This window comes from Poecilia latipinna, unplaced genomic scaffold (assembly GCF_001443285.1).
Source record: "Poecilia latipinna isolate Pla-1442-1.1 unplaced genomic scaffold, P_latipinna-1.0 Scaffold4634, whole genome shotgun sequence".
NCBI lineage: Eukaryota > Metazoa > Chordata > Actinopteri > Cyprinodontiformes > Poeciliidae > Poecilia > Poecilia latipinna.
The window spans coordinates 4,510-16,318 of NW_015117250.1; the positions used below are offsets into that span (position 1 = coordinate 4,510).

Below are 11,809 nucleotides of genomic sequence, written 5' to 3' on the forward strand. Positions count from 1 at the left end.
GCTGCTGGGGAAGTAACAAGGAAATGGAACCAATCATAGAGAAATCGATCTTAATTCACCTTCCCAGAAAGTTGCAGAGCAAAAACGTGTTTTTTCAGCCAACAATGGAGAGGGGAAAAAAAAAGACTATCTGTAAAAACATTTTACTTAACTGCATTTTGAGTCAAATGTAAAAAAAAAAGAAAAAAAAAAAAAAGTTATATCTCATAAACTGCAGTTTCAACATTCATTGACTTCACATTTCTGTATTAAAATTTTTCCTCCCTGATTGCTCTGATGTAATTTTCTGATCTTAAATCTTGTTTTCATTAGCTGTAAGCACAAAATCACCTTACAGAAATAAAGGCCAGAAAACACCAGTCTTTATGTAATAAATCTACAGATCATTTCAGTTCATCAAATGAGTTGCTAAAATTAACTCTTTAATAATATTCTAATTTTTACTGAATATGACTGTATGAGTGCAGCTCAAAAGTTTAAAATATCACTTTTTTTGTAGCTTTTTCTAAAAATTAAACTCATTATATGGATTTATTAGAGGGAAATATTTCAAGCCTTTATTTCATGTAATTTTCATGATTATTGCTTGCAGATAATGAAAATCCAAAATTGTGTGCCTCATATGTTTAGAATATTACACAAAAACAAAAGTATCAGAAAATGTAAGCCTTCTGAAAAGTATGTCAATTTTTATCCTGCAGCTATGCAACTTTTATTTGAAAAAGTCAATAAAATGTGAATAGTTTTTGCATAAAATACTAAAAAATACAAACAAAACTAAACACTAATTTATGCAGGCAGAAATCTGATCCCAGAACAGCGTTGCATGAACTTCTTCCTCCCCCTGGTGGCAACACAGGAGAACTACAGCAACATTCAGACGACAAAAGAAAACAGCAGAAATCACAGGTGACCCAGAAAGTTTAATTCATAATTGAGGAACTGAACGGTGATCAATAGATACTGTAAATGACACAAAGCAGATGACTGAACATCAATTCACACAGTGTTTATCTGAGGTACAGTACAGGCACATCAACACCAAAACTCAACATAAAACACTGAAGTCAAGCAGAAACACTTCTTAGCAATAAGACAGTAATGGAGCCTTAATTTAAAGTCACTGATAAAACAGGCACTTTTAAAATCTATTATAGTACAGCACAATTAACTTAAAAAATGATTCAGCTGATATGTTGAACACGAGAGGAAACACTTCAGTCCTTTTTTTGGACCAGGAGTCTTCATCCTGAGACTCTTCAAACTTTTGTGCGTACAAGAAAAAAAGAAATCTTGTTAGTTCAGGACTCCAACAGAGCAACTGTTTTAGACAAGACAGCTTTATGTTAACGGGAAAGAACTGAGTCACAATGAGAAGCCATTATTAGCCATCGTTTTTCATCATTGTTTCCTAACCAGAGTCCGGCTACTCAAGTCAGATCCGATTTCTTAATGGCCATCAGTGTTGTCTCTCTCTCTACAGCGATGAGGGTGGAGGGGATTTGCAAACATTTTAACTTACATATAATGGAGTATCACAGTCTCCATAGTGTTTTGGCATCATTTAAAAGAAAAGTGCACACTTTGGAGTGCTTTGGAGGACAAACCAACTGCAACACAGTCTGACTGTGGAGTGAGTGTGTCTGCAACACATGGTACACACACTGTCCTGCAACAGGAAATGCTGTAGAAAAATTATACTGAATCTGCATCATTCTGATCATAATTCATAAGAAATAAAGCTTCTACACAGAAGCTTTGTTGTCTTCATTTTAGTTATACATCTCATGAATTTTACAAAATAAAACTGGACCTGTTATTGTCTTCAATCTGACATTTTCTAAAATATATATATTTAAAAAAATCAAGTAAAGGAACATAAAAAAACAGTTTCCGTAACATTTCTGCACCAGCAGTTTGTGCTGCTTCTGTATCAGCAATGCAGAATCACAGAGAAAAAAATACTGACTTTTGTTCTAAAAACAATAAAAACTAACAGAAATGTTTGTGCAGTAGTCGTCAGCGATGCTACACTGTAATGCTCATTTAGAAAGGTTCAGTCCTTCAGTTCTCAACAAACACAAAGTGCCAGCAGGAAGAGAGTAGATCCTTCAGTAGATCCAGACTCCTCCTTCAGTACCGACTGTTTGGCCCACATGTGTGCAATACACACGGCTGGACAGCAGGGGGGGCTGGTGAGCACTCAGCTTAATAAGTTCATCCTCAGTTCACCAGCAGGACGTCTTCATATGTTGTTGTTCTGAGGAGTCAAAGCATAAAAGAGGTTTCAGACCTTAAATTAAACAACAAAATGTTATTTAAGACTCAGAAAGTTATTTTAATCCCGATTCATGTACGTAAACTCCACATGCATGATTTTGTTAGGTGCATCTTAAAATACGCTTCTTATTTTAGTATTTAATGGGGTGTATGAGTGATGCGCTCACCTGTCACAGCAGCAGAAGAAGGAGCAGGGAGACGTCTCCACTCCCCTGAACTTGCCAGACGTTGGTGCATCTGTACACTCGGCTATGAAGGCGTGCAGGTCTGTGATGTGGATCGGTTCCTGGGTTTGGTGCTGGGGAAATCAATGACAACACGCTTCTGTTATGTATAGATTTCACTCTTCCCAGTCGCTCCGTACTCTGCTGTGTACTACTGATGTGCTACATTTATCTCTGAGAGATAAATCAGACGTACAGTTGAGACCAGAAGTTTATGTACACCAAATAAAGAAAAACCAACACCTTTTTTCCTCGTTTTATTATAAAAATTACTTAAATTATTTGTATTTGCTAAATGCCACAATAATGAGTAGAAATATGTCAGAGATTTACACAGTAATGTCTTCAAGATCATACATCTACCTACAGATTATCTCATTACCGTTGTTTTTTTTTTATGTTTAAACAGCTATGAGGCACAGTGAAGAAACCAGAAACTGCCATTTAATCAACAGGTTGTTGCTAGGTAACCAAAGAGTGAGTGAGTTGCTAGGTAACCAAAGATTAAGTTAGTTTGTTGATCCCACCAATCTTGTTTAGCTGAGGTTGAGCAGCTAACCAAGCTCAGATGATGATGTCTTTCTTTGGAAACTTAACTGACACATTTAAATTAATTTGAGGGTTTAATACATTAAATACACAAGACATCTTTCATTATTGTGCCAAAATTATTTCTATTTAGCAAATAGAAATAATTTTGGTAATCCTAATGGACCTAAAACAAGAGACGTTTGGTCTGATTTAACCTCAAACAATGAGGAAAAAAAGGTTTATGTGTTTTTTTTTATTCAGTGCAGTAAAATTCTGGTTTCATTTCTAACCAGATTAACATTATGCAGAAATTCACTGCGTCTGCTACAGTTTTCAGAAAGAGTAATTTCTTACATTATCAGTACACTGATTTTGGTTTCCCTTCTTGTTCTGATTGGATAAGTGTCTCACCTTAATGGTCTCGTAGGCTCCAGTGATGAGAGCGATGAACAGAGACAGGACCATGTAGATGAACAGGGAGATGAAGGTGTAGAGGTAGATCTGGCTGAACGCCCAAACCAGAGTGCTGCTCTCCTGCATCTCCGAGAACGTCACAAACATGTCGTCCCCATTAATGAGGGAGAACAGGCACTCCGACACCATCGACAGAGAGCGAAACTGTGGGGGGGTGAAAAACAGAGATGAAGATTGTTTACATGAACGTAGTTTGATGAAAGCTGAGTCGAGGGGGGAAATTAAAAGTCGAACAATGTGCTAAGCTCAGATGAAAACGAAATTACAGCCGTACAGCTACCTAAAAAAGGTGTAATAAGTATTTTTTTTAAATCATAATGTTTATAGTTAACACAATCAAGTCAAAATGTTTGTTTTATTCACCTTGACGTGGTACGGTCCGAGCACGATCCAGCCACAGAAGCAGTAACCCAGATAGATGACGGCTACGCAGCAGCAGAAGCGAATCACATTGGGGAACGCAACTCGAAGTGTGATGATGAGGATCTGAGAAAAGAGAGCAAAGATCAGGCAAACTAAAAGCTTAAAGGAACGCTCGCCTACAGAACAGCCAGAGGATCCGTGACTTACGTTGTACTTTTGGAAAAACGTGAGGTAGCGAATGACTCCCACCCACACCAAAAGGGTGGAGGTCCCCAGCAGGATGGCACAGATGTCATAGGACGACGTAGTCTGTCAGGGGAAAAAAAAAGCAAGATGGACGACACATTTTTAACATAAGAAGCGCCTGAACTTATAGATCAAAATGCTGTGTTGAAGAAAACTAACACCTCACGTAATCCTAGAGCAACACAATAAAAATAACGCTGATGTAAGACCAGGTAATTTTATTTATACAGCACATTTTCAGCAACAAGGCAGTCCGAAGTGCTTTGCATGAATTAGGAGGAAATGCAAACAAAACCAAAAACTACATAATGTTCCCCTTGTTTGATCAGAATAATAGTCCATAATTTATAAACCAGTAGAAGTTTCTTTGGATTCTTGTTCTGATAAAACTAAATGTTGGTTTTCCAGGTTTGGTTCTTGTTCTGGGTTGTTAAGTAGACGGTATTTTCTAAGTTTGTTCTAAATTTGTAAACTAAGAGGCGTTTCTCCTCCTAGGTCTTGCTCCAATATTAAAAGTATGAAAATGTTAGTCTAAGCCAGGTAATAAAATAATATTCCACAGTTTATAAAAGTAGCTAAATCTTGACCTAATGTAAATAGTGCTCCACTTTCATTAAAAGTAATGAACTAAGCAGTTTTCTGTTTTAAACGTTGGTCTAAAGCAATAAGTCCTCCACAGTTTATAAAAATAATAATCTATAAGAGTGTAAAGCTGTAGGACCTTTGATTCGATGCAGATTTTGATGATGCTGCCTGTGATGGTGAAGATGTCGCTGATGATGAGAAGAATATACCAGCCGTTGATAAACTCAAGCCGATCCGCCCAGCACACTTTACGATCCAGAGTATCCTTGAAGTACTTAACAAACTCCTGTGGAGAAAGTCAAACATTAAAACCCGTCAGACTCTTTTACGTTTATGCAAGCACACACATACACACCACCATTCAGGTTTTCTGTTTGTGCTTTTCGTTTTATGTGACATTCATGAAGCAGTTCTCATGAGGTTCTCTTGCTGTTTTTGTTTTGGTTACAAAGAAACTCTCCTCCTACCTGCTGCAGGATGATGCCTCGCAGCAGGGAGCGTCCACATAGGAGCAGAGACAGCAGGCACATCAGACAAACGATCACGTCGAACGTCACACGCGTGAAACTCTCAGCTGTGTTTAAAAGGAAAGAAAAATTTTTACATCGTTTTGGTTTTGAACATTTATAAATGGACTGCATTTGCAAAGCCCTGCAAAGGGATTCACACTGCATGAACAATTAAACATGTTTAATGTTGCACTAATTACATTACTCCATGGATTAGAACATATGGCTCTTGAAATTTGTTACAAGAGAAATCTGTAAATTTATCTGTTGTTCATTCAGCCTGTGAGAAAGCATGAAAGCATATCTGCCTGTATGACCCGTCAATAGATAACAGGAAGGCTGAAAAGGCAGAAAAGTTGCTGTTTTTTGTCTTTTGTGGATTTGTAAGTGTCAAACTTATAGAAACCCAAAATGTGAAGATGCTTGTTCTACAACCAGAGGATTCAAAGCAGCAAATGGCTTTTTGCCAACTAATGATTTTAAATATAATTACAAATTCAGTTTTTAGCTGATTTTTATTGAATCATTTTTGTTGAATTTCCACAACAGAATGGTATTACAAAAGCAATAATATATTTTTGATCCATTTTCCTTTTCATCAGGTCAGAAAGTATTTGCTTTATATTTATACCATTTTCCACAAATAACATTATCCCATAGTGGAAAATGTAAGGTCTCATTAAAAACTTTTGTTTTTTTCTATTTGAAACCTAAAAACTGAAGTCTAATTTTAGTTTTTCAAAATGACAACAAATTTCCTACATCAGAAATCATAAGTTGTCTTTTTTTTTTATTATGTCACATTTGGCTCTAAACAAGTTGATTTAGTTGGATAGAAATGTCTCTTTGGATTATAATGGTTGCAGGAAGACTCCTGCTTTAGTAATGCTAACCATGCTAACTGCACTTATTGCTAACACAGACTGAAAAGACAAAGTTTAAAATCCAAACACTAGAATTATTTTGTATGTTTTGAAGAAATAGTAAAACTCAGTTTTACATTGACTGTTCTCTTACACAGTGTCTAATTTGAAATGATTCCTCACAAAAGAAAACATGGACATTAATATTTTGAATGCTTTTCTTTCATAGTCTTAAGTTCTTAAAGAGAAATCTGCCAAAACTGAAGTATGCAGGTCAAAGCTTTACAAAATCAAAAATCGGCCAAAAATGTTGTTTATTTCTAGCTGAAATCAGTAAATATTCTCTTTCAAAGAAGCAACAGCACATATGAAATGGTCAGAAATGAGAGGCTTGGTGACTTACCATGGCCAGAGACACTTGGGTCTTTACATTCCCTCATCATCGCCTTGTTTTCCAACCAGATCTTCACTTTTCCACTGTGAGCCTTGTTGTCCATCACTATCTGAAAGGAAGAATCAGCAAAACATAAATCTTATTATATTACACCAACTTTTCACAAACATTTCAGCAACTTGTAACTATGATTTCCTTTATGCACCTGTGAAGGCTTATGTGTTACCAGATTTAACATGAATAAATTATTTCCAGCCAGGAGATTTGATCTGTTTTTGATTTGCTTCTTGAAATCCAGTTCGTGACTTTTCTTTTGCATCGTGATGCTACTCTTAAACCAGGATAAACTGGATCATTGTTTTAGCGCCATTATGTTGGAAAGATCAGAACTGCTTCAAAAGCACAGGAAAATATTTGCTAGCAGTCCAGTAAAATTAACACCACAATGACTAAATCTTATGGAAATGTCAAGAAATAATGATATGCTGGGAAATAATATTTTAAAAAGTACTACGACCCCTGGTGATGAATACTTTCTTTGCTGCTGCTTGCAGCAAAGAAAGTATTCAGGCTTTGTCCAGTTTCTTTGTTTCATTTAGTTTTTAAGTTGAAAAACCAATAAGTGACCAAAAAATGAACAGCACAATGGTAAAATATTTTGTAAACTTACTATTTTGATTTGCTGGTCATTGAAGAACAGAAACACATTTCTGATCTTACATCAATGCTTTTATGTAAACTCAGTGTCATGTTCACAGTAAACAATATCTGCCTGTCTCGGTGTTATTTCTATCCACACAGAGACAGCATGCTTTTTGAAAAGTGGCCTCGTCTCATGATGGACTCCCACATAATAATAATAATACTTTCATGCACTTTAGTGTCTTACCTGAGATGTTTTAACACCTAAAACTACTTAGAAAAGTGATCTCTTTTGTCTTACTCTGATACCAGAGTCTTTGTGTTACTCCTCTATTTACTCTTGAATTAACAATGCTTGTTTGCTTCCAGTGTAAACTTACTGTAATGTGAAAAGTGTAGCAGTCAGGGATCTCATTGTTGATAATAGTTTGTATGTTGATGGCCTTCAGTTGGAACTGTATGGTTACATTAATCAACCTTAAAAAAACAAAACAAATATTCACATAACCAGGCAAAACAAGAAGTGTCTCAAAACTTGCATGAAGTAAAAGTTATTCACACCGCTGTGTGTTTACACCAAGCGCTGTTGAGCCAGTGTTACTGAATATATCTTAAAGCTTGCTGTGTGAGGTGTTTGTGCAGGCCAGATAAGTGACTGGCCTGATACAGAAATCTAAAGATAATTTTGACAATGTCGGCAGAAGCAATGAGAAAAATGAAGCCTTACTTGTGGAACTTGAGTGTGAAGTTCTTGTAGCTGCTGGTGAGCTGATTGTGGGGGACGGACATAGGATTCACGCCGATGCAGTCTGACAAGAAGACAGCAAGCAGACAAGGACACTTTTAAGTTATGTGATTTATCATAATAACAATAAAATAACATAACAATAAAATGTTTAACGATCCAGTTAAATCTTAAGTAAATGTTTCACATGCTTGTTCATGCAAGATGTGATGTAACTTCCTGGTAATTTCTGACTCATTATATGAGGAAGTCAGAAACTTCAAGCTCATGTAGTACTTTTTCTAAATGGATGTTTTAAAAAGAAACAGTTAGATGGAGGGAATCTTAATGGTAAAGAGAAACCTACTGAATTTTTCCAGAGCATTAAATATGGGTTTAATATTTTTTATGTAACAGAGGTTTTATTTTATCAATGCAATAGATGTGAAGCTTGTCAAAATTTGTTTAATCATTCTTTGAGTTTGTTTTATTTAGTCAACACGTTGTTTCTCCAGACATTTATTGGTAAGTTCCGTTAAGCTGCTCTTGGCAGTTGGTGGTTACCATAGCAACCAGTAATGGACATCTTATGTTTTTTTTTTGAACAATAACAATATTTGTTAATCTGTTGCTAAGAGATGAGCTTGTTTTCTGGCAACCAAGTGCCACGAAGTAAACATTTAGATTTTTACTTTTGCAAAATTTACCAAATGTGAATTTCTTCTGTCTAAGCAGATGAACAGCATTTCAAAATAGTTTGTGTTCAATAAATAAAAATTTATTTGGTTTCAAGAGATGAGAGTTTATTGGTAACGAAGTGCCACGAAGTAAATGTGATTTTTACTTTTGCAAAAGTAAAAATCAGAAGGCAGTGCATTAACATTAGCACAAACACTGCTAATGTAGCTACTGCTCACATTAGCAGTACCCTTTTCCCTAAAATTAGCTTTTTAGCCATTTTGTTTATTATCCATGTTTAAGCACACTGAATTGAGGAAGTCAATGTATTTTCACTTTTGTTAGAATAAATACAATGAAGATGAATGTGTCTGTTGTGAAGTCAACCTACTGGACCTTGTCTGTTCACAAGCAACTTCAATAATTATTTGTCTAACATAAGGATGCATTATATTCTATCTGGTCACATGTAAAGCACAAGCAGCACTTGGTAGAAATTCCTGCTGCTTCTTGGCACCCTACACAACCAGTTTGTGTCATTTTCAACAGATTCTGGAGAAAAGTTTTGTTTTTGCACACAAGCAGTCTTGATGCTGATATTAAAGCAAAAGATGCTTGAAGTATTGATTTAAGGCATCATAAAAAATGACATTTCACTTTTAGATCCACTGTTTTATAGGCATATTGCAAGATAAGACTTTACACTTTTCATCAGAATCAGAAGATTTAACGGTTAAAATAAAAAGCAAACACATAATTCTCTGAGAGGATTTCCAAATATTTCTCCAAGCCAGGTGGTGACAGAACTGCTTGTGTAATTTCCTTGAAAAACAGATCGTTTAGCAAAAGGCTTCATTTGGTCAGTAAAACTTTATTAATTCTCAGGAAAAAAAAAAAAATCAGTATGTTTGCGACTCACAGTCTGCATGGTGCAGTTTGTGTTACCTGTGACAATGCGAGGGTCTATGCTGAACGTGTCATTGGCTGGATCGATCTGCCCCTTCTTGTAGTACTGTTGGCAGAGGGAGAGGGCGCTGTCGTTCACTCCGACGTGGTAGACGTAGGCGTAGCGCCCTACTGTGTTATCTGGTAAGGTGAGATACTGAGGTGGAAGGAAATGAGGAAATATTCTGCATAACCCAGAGCTTTATCAAGAAACGCAAACAATGATCTATCATTGTGAGTTATTACGAGTCTAATTAAACTTCTGCTACAGTTTTTTTTTGTTATAGAGTTCAGCTCAGTTCAGTAGGAGATGGCAATGTTTTCATTCAGTGTTTGCTGTTTAAACCAGAAAAAGAAAGTCAACTAAAATGGCCTTCGTGGTCCATTATGTCCTCTTACCTTTTCTATCGCATAAAACATGTGGTCGTACACGTCCTGCTGGGTGTAAACAGCGAAGGAGTCATCTGAGGATTGATCGTAGTCTTTGAGGAAGAGATGCTTGAATGTCATTGTGTTCTCCTCCTTGAAGGTAACGGCCACCTGGTTACTGATGCCAAACACTATTAACTGCACAGGAGAAGGTGCAAAAATGTAAAAAGTAGAAGGACAGAGAGAAAGCAGATGTTAGAATCAGGAGAGGCTAAACTAATCTTTTAAATTATCTGGACTAATGTTAATGGACTAGAAGACTTTATATATGAAGCCGATCTTATCCACCAATCTTTTCTACCTGAGCAAAAGCCTAAAATCCTCCACTGTCCTCTTCTGTTCTCCCATAAGAGAGGCTTGAGTGATAGACCGGCCACCAGGTCAGGTCTGCACATTTGCAGTTAACAATAGTCACCTCACTGTTTCCCACTCAATGGCTTTCTTGCTATATTTAGCAACATTTCAGACAAAAAAATTGCTATCAGAAAAAATCGCAATCGGCAGGTTGGGATTTTTAAAGATAGGAAATTAGCCAAAAAACTGTAATCGGTGCACCCCTAACTATAATAATAATAATGTCAAACCAAGAAGTGCCAGCTTGATTTGACAACTGAAACAATAATTTGACAGCTGCTTTTTGCTCAGGTTACATTTGTCTGATATTATCTTGTTTTATCTGAATTATTCACATGTAAAAACACAGAAACAAAAGGAGGAGGAAATATTTTTTAAGGCTGCGTTACAAAGAAAATAACTCTTAAGAGTCCCATAGTTTAAGCACTTCACGATATCTCAGGATGTCTTGCTAACTGCTGCACATGGACCACAGTGTGCCCTCTCTATTTGCCTGTTTAAAAAAGCTTGACGATGATTGAAAAACGCTTTAATACAGAGTAGAAATGTAAACGGAATAAATTTTTTGACGTACCTGAGCTGTGACAACAAATATCTTCAGCACCTGCAGGACCAGCTTGAAGGGTTTGCGTCCTTTGGCGTGATATTTATCACATGGACTCATGAAGAAGTACTTCAGCTTCCTGCGAATGGCCTCCTCCTCTGGATCGGCCTCGACCCAGTGACCTGCTGCCGCCGTGGATAAGTTCTGCTTGTTGCAGTTGCTGTCGTTGCTGTTTGCTTGATGGTCACTGCAGTTTTCTGTGGAGCCATAGTGGGTCACTGAGGAGAACAGGCCTGTATGCTCTGCTGGGGCAAAAGAAATGCAATGTAAGAGCCACTTTACTGTTATATGTTCACATGTTTGGATTTTCAGAAACAAAATCTATTCTAACAAAAGACTTGTATGTCATCCTATGGATTTAAGGAGAAATACAGAGAAACTATCTCAAACCAAAAGTACTGGTTAACTAAATGCTGATTAAATACTGACACAAAGCCTTGCTAGAAAAGTGAAAGCTGTCAGATAAATATTTGTTTTTATGGAAATGTATTTCATATTTATGTTTTTTCTGTGTCTGTTCCTAAACTCCTCTGCTGATCCTAAGAGAAGTGAGTATACTTCTTGAGCTTTTCCTACATTTCATCACATTTGTCTCACAAACGTCAGCGTACATCGTTAAGAGTTAATGAGACAGAACAACAAAAGTAGCACGTAATTGTGAACTTTGTATTTTCTTATTGACCTGTACAGCACTTTGGTTGCCTTTGGCTTTTAAGGTGCTTTATAAATAAATAAATGAATGAATTCAAATTTGAAAATATGCTTGTTGTTCTTGTGAAGCCTGAATACGAACGAACAAAAACAATTATAACAATTCAGGTTCTGCCTTCTTTCTTACAGTTGTGCACAAGTTGCAGCCTGCTCAAACAGAAAAAAATCCCAACACAAACATTGAAGTTTGTTACAAGTTGAACTGCTTATGGCTGTATTAAAATGAATGACTCTGGGAGGAATAGGATTATTT

The 11,809-nt window shown here is 36.5% G+C and overlaps 1 protein-coding gene across 1 annotated transcript; it reads right to left on the reverse strand.

The window, feature by feature from the left end:
* Positions 1-903: 903 nt before the first annotated feature.
* On the reverse strand, positions 904-11,458 carry mcoln1a (mucolipin TRP cation channel 1a). Its single transcript, XM_015026223.1, has 14 exons — positions 11,447-11,458; positions 10,816-11,166; positions 9,858-10,025; positions 9,459-9,615; positions 7,839-7,920; positions 7,492-7,588; positions 6,479-6,578; positions 5,171-5,277; positions 4,840-4,989; positions 4,080-4,181; positions 3,873-3,995; positions 3,447-3,653; positions 2,448-2,578; positions 904-2,260 (listed from the first exon to the last, which is right to left on the reverse strand). Exons 1-14 carry the CDS (start codon positions 11,456-11,458, stop codon positions 2,224-2,226), a joined length of 1,824 nt encoding a protein of 607 aa, XP_014881709.1. The 3' UTR covers positions 904-2,223.
* Between the last annotated feature and the right edge of the window lie 351 nt (positions 11,459-11,809).